General features: G+C 39.4%; 1 protein-coding gene across 7 annotated transcripts in view; it reads left to right on the top strand.

Moving 5' to 3' along the window:
* The first annotated feature begins 13,555 nt into the window (after positions 1 to 13,555).
* LOC111656087 (neural cell adhesion molecule 1-like) overlaps positions 13,556 to 20,871 on the top strand; it is a 241,098-nt gene continuing 233,782 nt past the window's right edge. For 3 of the 7 annotated variants that reach the window (XM_087174362.1, XM_087174363.1, XM_087174361.1), the window contains exon 1: positions 13,556 to 13,823. In XM_087174362.1, coding sequence (XP_087030488.1) covers positions 13,772 to 13,823 — 52 coding nt within the window. In that variant the 5' untranslated portion in view covers positions 13,556 to 13,771. The remainder of the gene's footprint in view (positions 13,824 to 20,871) is intronic. The other 4 variants (XM_087174364.1, XM_087174365.1, XM_087174366.1 and 1 more) reach the window with 4 other exon arrangements.

Genomic DNA, 20,871 nt, shown 5'->3' with positions numbered 1-20,871 from the left:
GTCTGTTCATCCATCTGTCTGCCTGTTAGCCAGCGCTCTTTAATTAAAGCTATTCCACTGCATCGTTCTGTTTGGCATGTCTGCGTTTGGGTCCATCCTGCCTGTGTTGCTTCCATCAGTCGTGACAGACTAATACGCTCTTCCAGATAAACACTGTCCTTTTATACTCATTGGGCTGTTGACTTATTCAAGAATACAGCATAATAAAACTCTATTTCCTACATAAAAAAACATCAGCTTGGCACTTTCCAGTTCTACATGTTGCAGAAGAAATACCTGTAGCTATGTAGGAAACGTCTGCAATGGTTGTCATCCAGTGCACTTAACTAAAGGATGGAATCTGTAACTTTATGGAGGAGAGGTGACTGGAAAACCCTCTCTGGCAGTTTTGATGATAGTGTGGTAAACTCACATGGGAGATGTCCAAACAAAACAAGATATTGATGGTTTAACATCTAAATAGACTTGTGTCATATAGCACCCTCTGACCTCTGTTAAGCTTCTGACTGGTTCTCACAGACTATAGGCCTTTTCCTCTTTTTGCTTCTCATTTCTTACTGTGACACACTGGGATGAACATTTAGACTTGCTGTTTTTGTTCAGAGGTGTTGGATCAGATAAAAAAGTTGGGGAAAAATGGTCTGAAGTGCAGCGAAGTTAGCCGCTGACAATGTGGTCGCCATCCTCCTGAGAAAAGCTGGAATAAAATTCCCATGTTTTTCAAACCCAAACATTAGCTAGAAAATCAGTTTTTAAGTACAAGGTGTAGTGCATCACATCACACCATAATAACATTTCATCTATGGACTGAAATGATCCCTTTTTGAATGAGCAAAAATAATATTCAAGTGGAGACAAAAGCACAACTCTCTTATCTAAATGAGATTCATAAAACTCCTGTAGTAATGGCAAATTTGTCACCGGTGTCACTGAGGAGTCAGAGATGAGCATCCACTGGTAATCACTTCAAACGTAACTACATCACTGAGAGTAGAAAGATTCATTAGTTCATGTCTGACACAGCTGTCATCTCAATAATTCAATTCAAGTAGATGACGGTTCAGAGTTGATAGTTTTGTGTTTTCAAATTCTTTCACTGGCTGCCATTGCTTTATGTCCTTTTTTTTTTTAAAAACTTTTTCTTTTGCTTTACGGTGAGAAGGAAATTGTACCATAAACATTCAAGCCAGCATTGCAATATTTTCTCCCACAATCTCAATACTCCCCGTTGTCTGCCTCAATCCTGTATCTTGCTGAGATATTGCAAATGGGGTCCAGTGGTGTTATGAGCCTGGAAAAAACAAACAGTCAAGCAAAATGAAATTTAGACCATGTCTGTGTGACTGCAGCACAAAGATGTGAAAATAATATTGTGCCTGTCTTGTACACAAGGATTTCTTCACAGTAAGTCATGAGGAACGGGTGTTTGGAATCTATCTGTGATACAGCAATCGCAGTATCTGATCAAGAGTTTTCAAAGGTTCAAATCATACTCTGCTTGTATCAAAACATTTCTATTACAGAGGTTATTTGATAACTGAACAAATGGTCTGTTTTCTAAAGATTTCTGCTAGTCAAAACAAGCCTGCTCAAAAATTTTTTAGGCATTGTTTTCACCCAAGATAGCAAACTGTTTTGATCTTGACTGTGATTCTTTTCTCTCTCATTATCTATTCTCTCATTATCTATAGATAACAATTCTTCTGTAAGCCTGTTATCACTATAATGATTTAAAGGAAATTTCTTTTTCAGCGCAGGGTTTCATTGTCCCAGCTTTGGCTAGTTTATCTGTGTAGGTTATCGAAACACTCACTGTTTCCATGCATCCCTGTAGAGACGGTGAACATGAGTATTTTTGCTGGAAACAAATGTACAGTGGCGCCAAAACTGGCCCTATATGGTTTTAGATATGTTCAGTCCTAAAAAGCAGAGGTCTTTTTTCAAAGGTCTAAATCTCTGTTATTTTTTCTTCAATAATTCCTTAACATTGAATATCCTTAAAATAAAGCACAGGTAGATTTTTAGGTGTTGAAAAAACATGTGAGAGTTGTATTCCTTTGGCCTCATTTGACTGTTATAACGGTCTCTGAATTATGAGCTTCGTTCATTATCATCAGTATAAGTTTTGCCGCTTACACTGCAAAAAGAATTCATAAATAGAAAGAAGTGTTTGTGTGCTCAATGTTTCCTTTAGCATCGTTCAATATCCTTATTATTTATTGTGAGACATCCTGGAAACTAACTAATTACTAATCACAGTGTGTTAGAGCCTGTCTGGGAGCCCCGTTTAGACGTCTCTAGTGTCAATAAACGAACTTTACATTTGCAGTGATTGTACTGAAGTAAACTGACGCATGTTTATGCCTCTCATCTGTAAGAGCCGCCATTTAACGATCGGTTAAATTGTGCGTCTTTCTTTTCTGTGCCTGATAACTTGTGGAACAGGCAGTGTTTTTTTAATGCAAATTGACTGATTAGGGGAGTCTTAGTCCATTTATGGCTAATTGTGGGAGCTGAAGTGAGGCTTGTGTACATGTGCCCAATTTCTTACTGCTAATACACAGCTTTATAATTTCAATGGAAAGAATGCGTATGCTTATATATGGTTTTGTGCAGCCATATTTTTAATCATGAATCTATACAGAGTTTTATGCATCTGGCCGCTGGATTCTGTAACACTTGATGTCTTTTGTAAGACAGTTTCATTGTACTTTCCTTTTCAGTCTTACCAGAAAGAGTAGCTGCAGAGAACAGGAAGGGAGAACACAACATTTAGGAAGAGAACTGTAGGCCTAATCATGTTACTGTTATGACGTAAAAACACTTGTAGACTGTTTGCTATCCGTGGTCCACTCTTAGGTTTAATCTAAAGCATCAAAATGAGGAAAGATCAATAGCTTTGTCCTACACTGGTGAGACTTATAAGACCTGACCTCAGCTTCTCTTCAGTGTTTGTAAAGGCTCATTTCATATCTCATCAGGTCAGTCCCTTGTCTTCCAATAGGGGCTGAGGTTTGGGCCAGCTCCCAGTGCTACCCAACACCATAATGAACCTTGGTGGCGATAATAAGGGGTTGAAGGAAGAGATTAATTTTTAATGAATGACTCCCCAAATGATAATGGTTTCCTGAGGACTGTCATTAAATACTTTAATGATGACTTTGACCATTGCCATCCACAGGGCACTGCGGAATAGTCCCTGGGGAACGCTTTCATTACGGCCTGATTTGAGCAATGTCCTTTAAAATTTTGTCAATGCAGCAAACAGTGGTGTTTCTTATTCCTATCATCACATGCATAAATGAAAACATGTTTTTACTTGTTAAAATCTTGTGGAAATGCAACATATTTCAATTAAAACGGTTAAAGATTTAAGAACATTATAAATTATTCATAAACCACATTACTCAGAGGTAAAAAAGTGAAAGTGGGCGCACCAAAAATATTAGTAACCATCCCTCATTGCACAGGAAAACGTGTACTCGTAACCATGCTGAAGTATGGTAGGTGAAAGTTGAACCAGGAAGATGGTGTCTTGACTGTGACAGATGTTTTTACAGCTGAAAGTTTGAGTGGTAATTTTACTAATTGCCTTCATTTTCTCTTCCAGATCAGTCCGGCGAACCTGGAAGTGTGTTGCTATCGTCTGACTGCTCATGTTTATTGCCTACTCAGACTTCTGATTTCAGCAAGTAACGCGGTGAGTACAATGTTATTATTTATGATGTACAGTACATATGAAAATGAGATTCGAGTTGTATTAAAACTGCCATTATCCTTTAAAATAATCCCAGAATATATTGGTTTAGAGGCAGAGAGAGAGAGTGAGAGAGAGAGACTGGACAGGTCTCCCCTTAATCCAGTAAATAAGGAAAAGTACACAAATATGTAAATAGTCGCATCAATCACATTTTTACCCACGGCAAAGTTGGTGCCTTCAGTGTGACTGACTTGACTGTCTTTGACTGGGGGGGAAGAGGCAAAAGGTGAACAAGGCCTGAGAAACAAATCTGTAACTTTCTGACAGCAAGGGCACAAGTTAACCACTTAAGACGGAGTGACATGCAGACAGAAACAAATATTTTAACCTTCTCTCTGGGCTGCCATCAACTCCTGAGGAGAAAGTAAACACAGCAATAGAAAGCTATAAATGTCCCATGGAGATTGACACCAGGAAACTGAATAGCAATATCTTTCCTTGTAAATAACCTGGACGCCCTTGTCAGTCTGACTCAGATCAGTACCTTGAGGGACGTCTCTCAATATGTCTGCATCTTGGCCCGGTGCCCGCATGATAGAGGGCACATTGGACCAGGGGACTGCCAGCCATTCGGTGGAGTGTAACTAAAAGAGGCGGAGGCAGAGATGGAGTGAAGGAGAGGGGTTATTTTGAAGTTTGGGCACAGTAAGATACTGACTCACATTAAGCCTCCATGACAGCCTGCTGACAAGCTGCAGCTGCGGGCAGAGATTCCCCTGCAGCTCCGGGGGAAGCTGCAGGGTGAGCATGGATGGAATCAACAGCACTATGAATTTCATCACTTACTCGCCTGCCATGACGCGCACTTGTTTGATGCTTCTTCAATTTCTGCATCTAAGGCTCATGTTGCAATTTTCCTCCTTCTACTTCTTTTTTTTTTTTTTTTTTTTTGAATCTTTCAGAACTTGAACTCGTATACTGTAAACATGAATCCCCACATTTTAGAAGCTACATTTTTCGGTGAAAATGCTCTCTGAAAAAAAAAAAACAGGTGGCTGTACCATGTAAGGGCCAATCGGGTTATTTCTGTGAAAGTGCTGTATTCAGTGTATTTGCTCTCTGAGGCAAAGCAAATTTGTGTGCCGATTTCACATAGAATTAAACTATGGTAAACTCTGACATGCAATCTCATTGACAAACAGCAAATTGTCTTGATTGTGCCGAAACCTGAGGGACTGAGATAATTAAACATTTAGAAAGCTCTCATATTAGCTGTGCCTAACAACCTTATCCCTCTCTTCTTTTCAACCGAAAATCAGTGTTTTTATCCAGATTGCCACAAACAAAACCAGTTCCAATCAACATCACTGACACTGCACAACCTGCAAGATGCCAACATGGCACCACCTTTTCTGAGAGTATATGCAAATAAAAGTCGCTGCTCCTCTCTGTGGTGTTAGCAGGTTGTGTCTTTCATAGAAACAAACTCTGGTACTGAGTATGTGGGCAGTGTGAGTATTTTTTATTTTTTTTCCTCTCAAGTGCCAAATGAGATCCATGAATTTGAGTACTCATGTGCTTTTCACATGAACCGCGAAGCGATCAGATCAGTCATCATTATACACATTTCAGTTCTGTTAATTCATCACAGTGGAATAAGGACAAGCGGCACACAAGACGAGTAAGCAAGTCTTGGAACTTTTGGAATAAAGTTTGATTCAAACAGCAGGAATGTGAATTTAGTGCGAAAACAGAAGGCATGCCTACAGTGTTATGTCACATTACACAAGAACAAGTGCATACCACGTTGTGCACGACCAAAGTGTGTTTCAAAACCCTGGAGAAAATACGAATGTATCAGCCAACATATTTGGCAGTCAGCATTACTTAACATTTGGCTCTTTTATCACTTACATTTTTGTTAAACTTTTCCAAGATTAACACTGTTTTATATTTATAATACAGCTGTCCTGTTGCTGAGTTCTTTAAAGCCACCTCGAGTAATCTACCTATACCTCCAATAATAATAATAATAACTAATCATACTACTAGCTTCTGATGATGGAGCATTAGCGTTTGAGAGCTTTCCTTTGCTTTATACCGCATGCTGCTTAATACCACCACTGGGCAGGGCAGGGGAACACACCGGGGGCACCTGGTGGACAGGTGAAATATGACAGACTGAGTCCTACTTCAGGAGCTGCTGCCTGCATTTCAAGATCAAATATGCTGTAAAAGACTGTAAACACAGAGCCCTGCTGTGCTACTAAATGGACGTGGATGAGGACAGCATTGCGTGGACAGTGGATTGCACATACAATTCTGTGCATGCTACAGTAGGATTCAAAATGACAACCTCTCGACAGCAACAGCTGTATTTGGCTGAACAAGAAGAAACAGTATCATTGTGTCTTAATATTCTCTGAAAGATAAATTATACAGATGTGGGTAGCAATGGCTCTCTTTTTAAAACCTCTTGTCAAAACACAGCTTGAGACTAAGGACAGGAAGAGACATGAGCACACTTAACTGTTCAGGTTATTCATGACAGTGTCTGTGAGAACACAAACTCCAAAGCAAGCAAAGCGAAAGATACAAATGAGGCAAAGGAGCACAGACAATAATTATCAATAATACATCAGGGGCAGAGGTGTATCACATCTCTGTGACATTAAGATCCTTGAGGATGCTATGATCGCTTATTTGTTTTGCCTGGCATACTTTAATGTTTAAACAATATCAAACAAGACAGTAATGAACCTCATGCATATTGATTATGTATTTAACTGCTACTTCTTCATCTGAGGCTACCGGTCCATTATATCTTTATCTTCCCATATAAACAATAGAGAAGCATCTGTCAGATGCTTGTCACTTTAATTTTCTGCATAGTAAGCACACTGTACTCCAATCACTTAAACTAGTGGCTCAGAGAATTCATGCACTATGTAAATCATGTTATCCTGTGCTGCTGCAGAGTTGCAGTTCTTGCATATAACATGTAAGACTTTGATTTGTTCTTGTCTCTGTCCCAGACTTACCTGTTATTTTACTTGACAGCTCTCTTTCTACATCTCAGTTTTCGCATATATTAATCACCTCTAACCGAATCAGGCTGCTCAAACGGAAACTTTCCTCTCACCTCCTGTGGATTAGCCTCTTTGCTCTGTGTCAATCAATGATAAAGTTGTCTCTTGCTGTTAGCATTACAATTCTATCACCATAGTATTTTTTGATGTCTTTATTGATGTACCACATCAGTGCAGTTAGTCGTGACAGTAAAAGAATATGAGATTAGTTCTTGTTTTTGCATTTCACATTACCTCGATTTTATATATATATTTTTTGTTGTTGTGGTGCTTTCTGTCCAACCCTTAATGTGTTTGTTTGGAGTCTGTGTGAGATACATGTATAAAGGATGGAAAGAAGATGCCGGGAGAGTCATTGTTATGTGCAGGCACTAAAAGGTGTAGGGGCCGTGGGCCTAGAACCTTTGTTGCCTGTTGCATCCTCTGTTCTTGATGTTATCACTCTCTCCTTTGTGAACTCTTTGATAAAAAGAAATGCTAAGGCTTACTTTTAAAGGGCACTTATTCGGAAGTGCTGGTATAGGCTGGAAAAAGCACCCATGGGGAGAGACTTTTTAGAACGTGCTGGTGAGCTTTGTACAATGTTTTTATTTATTTATTTATATATATATATAACCTTTCCAGCCTGAAAAGACATTGTTGCATGCATTTCTGACCTCTCATCAACACTTAATAATTTGTAAAATTTTTGGAGGTTTAAATATATATACATATATAGACACACACACACACACACACACACACACACACACTCACATAAAATTCAAAATAAAGTAAGACTGAACAATGAAACGGCTCTAGAGGCCATGGGGGCATTGCCGATCCATCACATTGCGAGTAAGCATGAGCTCACTAAATATAATTGGTACAGTATCTTGAGTGCTCAATAAATGTATGAAATTTTCAAACTTATTTTTCAATGTATTCTACGGCACAAACTGGAAAGTTCTAATATTTCTTTAGGTAGGCTTCTGTGCAGCTGTTGTTTCATTGTGCCAGCACCTGACCTGACTGGAGAGTGGTTTTGAAAAGCTCAATTTCTTTTGGTTTGAAAAACACTGGCTTAGTGTGGGTTGAAAGATACCACAGAGAGGAGACCATTTGTTTTCATGTTCAACCTGCTCGCTGTGACGTGAGCGACGGTCCCAGTCTGCTCCATTATCCCTGGCACAAAAACTCAGCTCATCCACACCTGTTCAGCATGTGTGAAACCATGTCGAGTATATGTGTGTGTGTGCATGTGTGAGAAAGAGGGAGGGAGAGAGCTGCTAAAATGCCACATTGTGAGAAACTTGCAAACATTTATATGCTGGGCCATGACTATATATTACTATAATTAGTTTAACATTTCAGGCCATAATCCCACAGATGGAAGTTATGCACTACTGACTCCTCAGTTAAGCACATCCACCAAATGTCTCACTGAACGCCTCTGAGAACCAATGCTAAATCACTAAGATGACCTGATCCAGCTGCAGCTTTCAGGTCCTCGTGTCTTCTCTAATCTCTGCACCAAGGACAAGAAAAATCTTTTTGTTAGAGCCATATCTCCATTATACACCCTGCACACTGATTTTTAGTAGTGTCATCCTGGTTATCATTTAGATTTTAAACTCTGCATGTGCTTCTTATGCACATGTTCTCTAAAATACTCACCAAATATTAGAACAAGGAGGGAAGAAAATTAAGGAAGTGGCTTGTTTTGAAAATGACTGCCACAAAAAAAAAAGAACTGATCATATGCAGTGGAGAAAATATTCTCCATAATTTTCTCTAACTGAGGAGGCTAGATCGTTAATATGTGGTGAGATTTTTTTAATCGTCTTGTATAATGGTTCGTTTTTAGATGACTGATATGTTTGTTTACTAACAGACATGATCTTGCAGCCCCCCCCCCCCAATGGAGGACTCTGTTTTCAGACTATGTGTCTGAACTGCTATCAGATGACAGAGCTGCCGTAACATTATTGTTATTGGTGCTTCTAGAGTTCTTTAATTATTTGTGCTGAAATGGGTGTTAATTGTGTTGGAACGATAAGCTCTTAAAATGTCATCTGTTACTTTTTAATTGCTTCCAGTGTTATGTCTTTAATTAAATTGTATTATCTTTATTTCCTGGTTCAGACACTGGGTTTTTAAAAACAGTTGGGCGGTGATTCTTCACATCAAGAAAATGGGGACATGAAACACTGCTACATCTAGGCATCACTTTAGAAGTGTGACAGCCATTAGGCTAACTGTTGTTGAAAGAAGTATTTTTGTAATTATAAACATAAAATATAAAAACGCAGAATACAGCATAAATTCTGAGTCATCTAGGAATATGGATTTTGCTTAAAGTGGCCATACCTTGGCCATACCAATTTGCATTTTAATTTGAGTTTTATTTGTTGGATGACAAAATCCAACATTCAGTTCAGTTCTAAAATGTTATTGTTCAACTCCAAGGGAATATTCTTGGCACCTTTCTGGGTAATTAAACCATGCTGCCAGAAATCCTGGTGTTTTTTTTTTTTGTTTTTTTTTTGTTATTGTGACCCCCACCATGGAAACTGCCAAAACAGTCCAAACCTTTGCCAAAATCAAAGTATTTCTTTCTAGTTGTGACCTTTTTTTTTCCCTCCCCCTTCTCACCGGAACTTTCTCTTTCGTGAAATACGTCAATGGTCGCTCTTTGGCCTCTTCTTATTGTTGCCAGCACAACATCACATCAACACAGTCTTGACCAGACCCTTCCACTCACCTAGACTACTTAAAACTACAAACTTCACCACAAACCTGTGTTTGAGTATTATATTTGGTTGCTTTGCTGCATTTCAGAGCCACAAGCATTTTCTGCCAACTAAAAGACACAGTATGAAGACTTATGAGAAAAACATATGATGGGCAGTGGGTTTGGTTTCTGCTCCATAATCTTTTAACTCTTTGGACTGGCTCAGATATGGCTCAGGTGTCCCATTATATTTAAAACTGCATTGTTGAATTTTTTTTTTTTTAATGATTGCTTCGTCATCTTTGATATTAACTGACTTAATGCAAATAATGATGTGAAATAATCCGCAGCTGTTTTTAGCCTTCTTTGGGGGGATTTTTTAAAGAAGAGATAAACTGTGCACTTTTTTAGTTCAAGGAGACTTTGGTATCACACTGCAGAGGATGTCCTATTTCCAGAGGAAGTGCACTAATTAGGCTGTGGATTTGAGACTTTCTCTGTGCCCACATGATGAGGCGGATTTCCTCCAGACTCCAGCTCAGCTTTATACCTCACAGTGAATGGAATCAGCAACTTTTATTGGATAAAGCCATCTTATACAAGAATTCCATTTAAAACTGAGGCAATGCTAGAAATTCTTGTTTCACACATATGACCCTTATAAAATAACAGACATCTACATGTGTTTTTGTTTTTAAAATTTTGTATTATTTTTGCTTGTTTAAAGTGTAATAATAACTGTTTAACACTGTTAAAGTCCTTCACTCAAAAACGTACTTCATGCTTCTTCCCTTTGATGATTGACCTTCACTGTGCCGGATGATGTAGGTTCAGCTTCAGAAAGCTGTTTTTCAAATTCATCTGCTGAAGAGGGAAAATGTGTTCGTTTAAATATGCAACTTAAACGTGTGATATTCAGTCTCCAGTGTAGTCTACATTGACTCAGAATGGATCTTTCAGTGAAGTGGATTTTTCAAATTTTTAATATTTCTTTTTAACAATTCAACTTTTTTATGAGGAACAAACGCAAACTTTCATTAACCTACAACTCTCTTGTTTCGCGCAGCAGTAGCAGCAGCAGCTGTTCTCACCAAAACAAAAGCTGTAGTGAATCCACTGCCTGATCAAGCACCAAAAATCATAGAAAAAGTTAACAACTAGCTGTGAACACAGTGGACCAGTAACCAAAAAGGTAGCTACTGTTCTCAAGAGTTGGTACGAACTAAAACGGGGGACAAAGTGAAGCGAATATTGGATTTAGGCGGCCACAATGGAATGAATGTTGAGTGCTCTGATGCTAACCAGTGTATTTAGTGAGTGTTTAGATTCATATGGATGAACAGAGAAGTGGATTATACTGCAGCAGGGGTTTGAGAATTTTCTATGGAGGCTTTGATGTTGTTTTTTTTCCCATTGTAGCTGAGATGGAGCCAAGCTAGTTCCAACTGAAAGGAGCAACCTACACATGATTTTACAGTCACTTCTCCACTTTATAGGTGAATATTTGATACTATAAGGTAGATTTTTAGATGGAGTATCACTTTATACCGGCGCTTAGCTAATGAATAACAACCTCTAACTGAACACCTTTTAGCCAGTTAAACCACTGTTATACTTCAACCCATGGCTACATGCTACATTGAATTAGCTAGCTTTTTAAAAACAGCAGGTTGAGCTGAGCACCAAAAGAAAAACTGCCCTTGATGGTCTGTGTCGCATGTTTTTCTCATTTCCCTTTTAAAATAACAAAACAGAAACTTGATTTCAGGTTTTCACTTCTGCCTGACTTAGCATGCTATTTCAGTAATTTCCAAGGAGCTAAGCTTAGCATTCGTCATCATTCAGGGGCTGCTTCCACCTTTGATGCCCATAAATACCAGTTATTAGTCTATGCATTAAATACAAATGAACATTTTAACCCTGTTGTAACACTCGATATAATAACAATCTACCTGTACCTCCATTATTAAAAATGAATAATATTACTAGCTTCTGATGATAGTGCAGTGGATTTTATGAGAGCATATGACTTTTCACAAAAAACACAGGTTTTATCTCTAAACAATGGCCTCATACCTGGCAGGTATGATAATGAGTTAATGAGGTGCAGCTGGTGAGGCAGGCAGCAGGGCCGGCTAACGAGGGAAGGAGCCACAGGTGTGCAGGGGAGCGCACTGGTGGAGAGGTGAGGAATGACTTCTACTGAACCCCTTGCTCTAGGTTTCGTTTTAAGTAGGTGAAACTAGTAGGTTAGAGATTACACACAAAATGGAAATAATGGAAATGTCGCTCCTGGTTGCTAAAAGATTAAAACTGACTGCCATTCCCGCGGCAACAACCTAGCTACTCTGAGTTTTCTCTCTGAACCAGATGGCAGACGGCAGACAGCAGAGCGGCGACCCAGGTTGGCAAATGCAAATATCTGTTTCTTTTTCGAGTTCTACTTCTACACTTCTGCTTGTAGGTGAAGTTGATTGTATGTAGTCCACTGTGCCACCCACTTAATGCTTCAAAGGTAGGTTTTGATTGCTCTTTTTTTTTTTTTTCTTTTTTAAGTCTATCCATGAACAACTCTCACATGCAGCATGTAGAGTTGGGTCGATTTTAATTATTCCACCTCCCCATACTGGCTGTGAAGCTGTACCTTTTTTTTTTTTTTTTTTTTAAAAGACTGCACTGTAAGAAGTTCCAGCTTTCAGCAGAGGCTGATGTCAGGCTTGATCAGTCTGAATTACTCAAACCGAGTGGCTCCTTCACATACAGAGAGGGGTGTGGGCCGGTGTAGTTTTGAAGTACTGTTAGCGGCTAACGCTGACAGTACTCTTCTCAGGTTGACTGCTTCCACTGGTAACTTTACCATCATGTCGAGTAAAAATATTTTTGGTTCATTATGAAACTGTGGCGGGACAAATTAGACTATGGCAGTCTAAGTAATTAATAGGAAACAGTCTAGGTAATTAATGGGAAACACTGCGTGACTTACGGTACTTTAATTAGTAGCTAGGTTTGTGGTGACACTGACATATGTTAAGATAGTCACTTTTTTTTGTTTGTTTTCCAGACTGCAAATACATTGTAAAGATTTTTTTTTGCTAGCAAGTTGGTATGATTGGAGGACGTAGCAGATGAGAGGAGCAGTTTGCACGTACATGAGCACACAGAGTCTTCTGGTAATTTGGTTTTAACAGCTGTGATAAGTTTTAACAAATTTCATGTCGAATTTGGGCTTGAGTCTCAACCTCATTTTCCAGCAGCATCTGTTTTCAGCAACAACAAAAAAAACTACAATAAACTGGTTATATGCCACCTGTCCGGCACCAAACAGCAGCCAGACAAAGTTAGTGACAAGTTTGTGAACATAGTTGAGAACTCTTCTTAAAACATAGGCTTCTTTGATCTGCGAGCTTTTCCTGGTTTTACTTTCCCTTTTGAATTGTTTTATTTCTCTTAAAATCACTCTGTATTGGTTTTTATACTCCTGATTGTTTTATCTGCATTTCTTTTCTTTGAAATCTACTGATTTATTTGATTCTACTTTTTGCTGTCTTTTTTTTTTAATTTTGTAATGTAGCTTTTGAAAAGTGCTCTATAAATAGATTATTATTATCTGCAGCTGAAAAGCCTTTAATTTTGATATAACATTCATGTGTGTGTATCGATATAGATATGTAGATAGATGTGTGTTTTATATCTTAAATACATATATCATATTCCCATTCAAGTAAAGGAAATGCATATTTATACATAAAAATAATTATTTAATTATTATAACTTTTAATCTGAATGACACTTTTAATTAGTTCTTAGTTTATAATACGTGTTTTGCTCTACGTGTTTTTAAGCCACCGTTAGCTAGTTTGTAAGCCCAGTAATCCGAATTAGAGTCCCTGGTGACCATCTGCTGTCTGCTGTGGCGGCTCCGCGCACTACTTTGTTACTGCATTCACCTCAGCCCGCCCCCTCCGTGTGTCTCTGTGTCTCTGTGTGTGGGTATATGGGTATAGCCTACCGGGCGGAGTAATTCGCGTTGGTATCTATTGAGTGCATTCGTGTGTGTGTGTGTGTGTGTGTGTGTTAGTGCGTGCTACGGCTGCTGCTTGTCACTCATTGTGCCGCGAACACGGGTAGCGACAAGGACCAAAATTCCGTCCGGTAGCAGTTGTTGTCCCTGGAAAGGCTGATATCTGTTTTTCCCCCCCTCAGGAGAGAGACACCTCGCTTGTTTAAAGTGCGTCTACTCTACAAGGAGAATATCTGTGACACATTACAATGCTTCACATAAGGGACATCATCTGGGGATTTCTATTCATTGGCTGTGCAGGTAAGAAGCTGAGTTATTTATTTTTTTCATATTAGGTTATGTGGAGATTACTTCTTGTGTTTAGAATACAGGCCGAGCTGTGTTGCCTGTGGAGCAGCATCCTCTGGTCCCAGCGGCGGCATCCTTGTCCCTGACTCCGGACAGTGGCGTTTGGTTAGAGCTGGTGCTCTGCAAAATTCAGCGCGATCGTATCAAAAGTTTCTTTCTTACTAAAGTGAGAGTTTTGCCTGTTTGTGCGCCGAATCAACCGCGAAACACCAACCGAGTCGCCTCTTATTCAGTTTCTGTGTGTTCTGCTCCTGTAGTTTCTTATCAGGAGCCGCTCGACTCGGTGCATTTTTGAGTATCTCCGCGCAGTACAAGAGCAGTATGCCACTGTCTCTCTCCGGTCCGGTTGGCACACTGTCCGCTCTGAGTTGAGGCAGACTGTATTTTTGGGTTGTTTTTTTTGTTTTTTTTTTGTGAAAATAGCCCACATGTGTGCGGTTTAATGCGAGCTAAGATCCTGAGTTCATAAAGGTTAGTGGAGATGGATGCTGGTGCAGATTGGAACTAGTGATGCAGAGGGACGCTTTGTGATCCCCCTCATGCCAGCACATATTGCTTATACGATGTATGTGCGCTAGTAAGTCGTCGTTTATAGTTTCACATATCAAATAAGCTAAAGTAAAGGCATGAATTCTCTTCAAAAAAGTCCAACGTAGCTCTCTCACTTCTGCTGGGTCAGCTGTGACGCACCGAGGATGGAGCGACCGGTGTGTTTGTCGCTCTTCGAGAGGGTGCTTTGTTTGAGTCCACTAAAAATGGGTTTACCCCCCTTTTGTTTTTATTTTATTTTATTTTTTATCAAAATAAAAGGATTTTTGTTTTCATAAGCGCTTAAACTCTTCTGGTTGGATGGATTAGATGCAGCCACCATTCCGACTCTGGCCATCATCGGATTTGGCACGACAACGATATTCTGCGCGGATGTGTCAATGTGCGATTTTTTTTTTGAGTTTATCATCAGCGTGGTCATGTAGGTTAACAGCCCGCGACATTTTTGATGTGCCATTGCCTCTGTTTCTGTTGTTTTTCTCTCTCGCCGAATAGGACACTGTAGTTTCTAACTTAATATCGCAGTGCAGTGCGTTTTAGGCGCAAAATAATGTTGACATGTAGGCCCCGACTGATTTGATGTAGTTTTCAATTTGGTTGGTTAGGGTGAAATTCGTCATCCATTGAGGACCACTGAATAGTCATTCAATGTATACAATAGAATCCAATCCCAGAGCCTCAATGGCTATATAGGGCGGGAGCCCCCCCCTTCCTTCTCCCTCCCACCCCCCCCTCCCCTTAAACCCCCACTTCTCCCGCTTCCCATATCCTCCTCCTCCTCTGCATCTGCCCCCTCTTTCTATAGACTGCAACTGTGTGCTCCAAGTGGAGTTTATGGACCCTAGGGGTCCTTGGAGAGAGGAAGACTAGTTTGATTTAATAATAACTTAAATTAGTAGACATTAGTAGTGCACAAGGATGGTTATTCTAACCTCAGGTGTCAATTTCACTATTCTTCCTCCATATTCTACAGGTCTGCTGTTTTGCTGTTTCTATCTTTAAGTCAGAGCATTTTTGTCGCCTCCCAGTGAGGTTTAATTCAGCCAATGACATCTCTGTCCCAAAGCAGTCCTGCCTCCCTTAAATGTTTAGCTAAAATCTTACTGACACATCCTTGGAATTTGAAAGCAGAATACATTATATTGATATTTGAATCTATGAATATTATGTATCAGCCAATATGTTATTTAGCATAACTGCATAACATGAACATTATATCACTGATATAACTTAGATTTTGTTGTTTGTTTAGGAAATAGTGACTAATAAATTCACGGAGCTTGACATGTTACAGTTGAGAAATAAACGTGTCGGCACTCGTGGTGGCTCAGACTGTCACTGTTAGTGGTGTAGAGGGCGGTATGGTACCAGTATCATTCGGTATGTGTTCATTTTTCTTCTATATGATTCATAATCCAACTGAAATACTCTGACTCCCCTGCAATTGGCTGTACCTCATATGAGTGAAAAGTGAACAGAACCAGGAGGTAGATAATTAAACAATTGCGCCTTAGCTCTGCCTTGTTGCAGCAGAGAAAGAAATCCAAAGAAATTGATCACATTATGATAGGCCTGGGGTATATTAAAAGGGTAATGACAGTATCACACAGTTTGAAGGCTGAGCAATTTAATTACATTTATTGATTTCCAGTTCCTGTTCCAGTTCAGTGATAATTAAATTTCGAGGCTAGTAACAAACATTAGGATGTGGAGCCACCCCACCTTCCAAGAAATGACTAAATAATGGCCGGATTAAATAGAATATGATGTTAGGAGTGGACACAGACAGCTGCCTTTTGTGTCTTGATCTGTCTGCGGCCAGATGGATGGAGTCTAGTGTGTATCCTCACTTCTGACCTTGTGCTATTGGAATGATCTGCCCATATCCATGGTCATCAATCTGCAGCCTCAAAGAGCGTTGATTTAGATTCTTGGCCCAGAGTTAGTGATCTGCTGTTGCTGTAGGCATCGAGAGGTTGTTCCAGCTTTTTCTGTTTCATGTCCTGTGCTGTCAGCTATAGAGAAAAAAAAACACCACAGGGTTGTCTGCCAAAACACTTGAACCTGAGCTATCTTTTGCCGCGCTGCAATGCAATGTCATCTGGCAACGCGCTGTTTTGCACAGTGAAATAAGTGCATGCGGACATGCCTAACAGATAATTTTGTCATGTACTTTTTTTTGAAAGGTAATTCTGCTGTTCCTTTGCAATTGGAAAGTTTGATGACAATAATTTCATCCTCCAGCTCGACAGAGTTGTGAAACACTTCCTCATGGTATGTTTAGTGTTTTGTAGGTTAGTGGTAGTGTTTTTGCCTGTGACAGACTTTCAGACTCGCGCATCTATTAGTCAAACTGGACTTCCTCAATTGTATTTCTTCATTTCATTGGTACCTGGAACAACAAGCCCCATTTTGAATGCCCGGTTACTGCTGCACCTGCCATTCCATTTCTACAGAACCCAAGACACTGAGTTTAAGAGCAAATCATATCCATCTGCTTTTGAATCTTCAGACAAGGGATGAACGCTGCAAATGCACATACTGTGAAGTCCATTTAATGACCCTCTAGATGTAAAACAATGTTTTTGTGCATAGAGCAGAGCAGAACTCCACAAAGAGAAGAAAAAGTTCAACTTAACATTTAGAGGGAGAGAAAATACACAATTCCTAAATGGCTAACATATGGGAGTTTAACTGCTGTGGTGAGTTCAAAGCCACTATGAAAATAATACAGGCTATTTTTGACTTGGGGGAACTGGAAAAAGCAGCCAAACAAGGGAAAATTATAAGGCGTTTTTAGTCTGCTCTCTGAATAAAACTGGATTCTGGATCTTTTAGAACTTTGCTCTGTATTTGTAACTGGATCCATGCTGCATTCAAAGTGACATGTACGCCTTTTGTACCAATTTATTACAGCTTATGTTAATCAAATTCTCATCAGTACAGGAGTTGCTCAGATTGCAGCTGTACCCCTTTTTGGATCCAGCTATATACAGCACACTACTGCTACTGTACAGTTATTATAAAAGTTTTAAGACTGAATTAGAAAATAAATGACTTTTCATTGAGTCATAATTGCGAGTTTAGCTGATTTGCCAGATGTGAGTTCTATGCCGCTGCTGAAGTTTACATAAGCGTCTTTCATGACTGTGCCTCTCTTTTTCCATTACTCTTGCTTCCTATTCTTCTCACTGTCGTTTATGTGTATTGAATTTAACATTGTAAATATTGGCATTATTTCTGTAGTTTTGTCGATTTCTGATTTGGGCCGACTCCAATTTTCCTTCTATGAACCACAATTGACACATAAACATTTAGTAACTTTTTTTTCCAATGGACAAATAGATGTAAGCTGTGAGGCATTAGTCTTGGCGGCTTTGTCTTTGCTAGCTTCTTGAAATTGGAAATGTTCATATAACTAAGATGTATTACAGTTTTATACTTAAATTATAATTTGAAATGAACAGACTGAGAGTTACATGGACTAGTCGCAATGTTCTTACAGGTCTGTGGATAAAACGTCAAGAAAATTATTAGAAATGAGAATGAAACATGTTTTTACTAAGAGATCAAAGAGATCGTACTGTAAGGCAGGGGATTGTGATACATTATCCATAAATTCATGTCATCTCACAGCGCTTCTTCACACTGAATGTATGAAGTGCTGATAGTTCCAAACAGATAAGTTCAAAACCACTCGGCTGGCTGTTATATTTCTTCTCTGCTGACTGTTAGATGAGGATGGGCTGTCTTTGCATATTAATCAGTGCATGAATAGGGACCATGAGTGATTTGCATTGTGTGAGCTCTGAAGGCGTCCTATAGAGAATTGAATGTCAAAAAAAAAAAATGAAAAAAGGAGATACGCTTGTTATACAGAATTGGGGCCCCCAATCTCAGCCACTGAATTAGTTTTTTTTTTTTTTCCTGTATTATTACAGTATTACTTTGCAAAACCTAATCTTATGTGTACCTAGTGGCTCTTTCTGCTGGTGTGCAGTATGTCCATGTTTTTTCAAGGTCCTATATTTTAGAAAGTGAGATTTCCATGTCTTTTTGACTGTAAAGCAGGTGTAGGTTCTATATTAACACTGTGAATGAGTAAAAACACTCAATCCATGGAGAAAGGTATTTAGCTCGTATTCAGAAACTTTTCCTTAAAATGACCTTGCAGGGCTTCTGTAATTTTAATTAATTTCTTTAGCCGATATAGTCATCCTCATCAGCCATGCCCCCACCTGGACCCACTGACCATTTTTAAAATTTTTTTATAAAGCTTCATTAACAACACAACACTGAGTGGTCATTCCACCGCTGAGCTCGCAACTTACAAGACAGAAAGTCGATATATCATTGCACAGCTTTAGTAAAGATAGCAATTTGAGAGACCAGTGGACAGAGTTACTTTTTATGAAATATTGGAGCATTTCAGTCTGAGTTTGAGCCTCTGTTTGGCTCATTTCAGCACTGACTGACTATTGCCATTTGCATTTACCGCTGAGTTTTACCAAGCTACAGTAGTAGACTCCATCACCCGTGGTTGTCCTGGCTGTGCGTCTAATGGATATCCACACTTAAAATAAAACACCAGAAAGCTGTTAAATATGCAACCTTTAACATGAAAGATGATTAAAGTAAAACTGAAAAAGGCACAGTGATATTATTTGTAGGGTGAAGTTGTAATGTGTAACAACTGCACAGCTGAGTCCCTCTCAGTGCGGCGCAAATAAGATACTTTAATTAGCAACTCCATCGGTTTGAACATGCACTCTTGTACACCAAGTCATTATTTTGAAGTGAAAAGATGAATTGTTCAGCCCTGTTTCAACTTTTTTAACTTTATCTGGTCATTAACGGTAACTCTGCCCAATGACATGCAAGCTTGGGCTCGTGTATGAAAGTCACACATTTGGTCAGGTTTAACTTTAAGTAACCTGCCATGATTAAAACGAGTGTGGCTCTTTGTAAGCGAAGGTTAATGAACTTGGAGTCTTCTGTCCATCTGTTCAAATTTACAAAACATGTAGAAATGAGCTGAGAGCTTGTCTCATACCCTCCATGTTCTGGTCACTTCCCCTGGTTTAATTGCATTGGCTACACTTCTCTTCAAAGAAGACTTAGGCATTTCAGCAGGGTGAATTGGTATCAGCCTTTAATGGATTTAGATAAACCGTGCCTGAAGTGACTGTGCCCTAAGTGCTCACATTCAGCAAGGTAAAACATTTCTGATTCAAAACATTTTAAAACAGTCTTTGAAGCTGCTGGTGCCGTAAGGCTAATAGCCATGCGCCTCATGGGATGTGGGGGTGTGGGGGTGTGGGGGGTGTGGAAGGTGATGGTGGATGGACAGTGCTGCGACACTCTGCGTCCTCCTTTCAGTCTTGCTAACCAGGTTCTCTACATTAGCACTGATCTGTGCTGCTTTAGCATGCAGCTCCCCTCATCCTTTTTTTTTTTTTTTTCCTCTCTGAGCTCTGTTTAAGTGAGGCTGCCAAGTCTGGTGAGGGTGCCCAAGGTGACGATAGACTACATTACCGTGTAACAGAATCCCAGCGTGATGTCCCTGTCCTCCTCCAAGCACCGATTCCGTTTGGAGCAGATACCGTTTGTATTGATATTGCAGTTTTCTTTATTGTCAGCATGGGGCCCTTTTGTTATTTATAGATGGTGGAAGTCAGTTAAAATAGTGACCAAGAGTGGTACCTGTGGACAGATGTTATTTCTGTCTGTCAAAGTCAGTTGTCTTCTCTCAATTGAATAAGTGATGTTATTACATCCCGTTACTGGAAACTTGCTTTAACCACACACACAATGTGCATTTGGAAATTAGATATAATTGGATAGACAACGCCTTAATATAATAACCTCTGCTGCTGCAGTAACCTTTTTTTGTTATATCAGGAATCACACACATGCGCGTCAGCACAGAATGATGTGTATTCTTAATGATGGATTACTGGCAGTCTTTCTCTAATGAGTCGCAAGTACAGAGAGTAGGAGGTTTTGCTTGAACGTCCCTTTGTTCAACTAAGCTTTTAAGTGTTGAGATAAGACCGCAATATCTTTCATGTGTCCCTGGTAGATTGTGGATTCTGATGTTTCAACACTTAAGCATTCACTTACTGCATATGGTGGTCTGTTGCCGGCTTTATTAGCTGCAAAGCTTAATATCTAGTAATCTAAAAGGAACTTTGACATTGTTGATATTTCTAGGAACTATAATAGATCATAACAAAATTGCAGTCATCGCAGTCTTGACACACTGTCTCATTTCCCAGTTTCACCTGTCCAGAAAACCTACAGTTTTATCAAATCGACTCCCTGCTTTGGCACATCCCGACTTCTTTACCATGAATACTTCTTCTGTCTGTATGGCACATCCGGTTTGAGCTACAGGCTTCATGTGGCTCGTTGCGTGGCCCCTTTTTTTTTTTTTTTTTTTTTTTTTTTT

The sequence above is a fragment of the Seriola lalandi genome, unplaced genomic scaffold, assembly GCF_002814215.2.
Source record: "Seriola lalandi dorsalis isolate HSWRI2012SDOR001 ecotype SW California unplaced genomic scaffold, Sedor1 jcf7180002054343, whole genome shotgun sequence".
In the NCBI taxonomy this organism is placed as follows: Eukaryota; Metazoa; Chordata; class Actinopteri; order Carangiformes; family Carangidae; genus Seriola; species Seriola lalandi.
The sequence above is the reverse complement of the archived record's forward strand: the minus strand, read 5'-3'. Positions and strand labels throughout refer to the sequence as shown.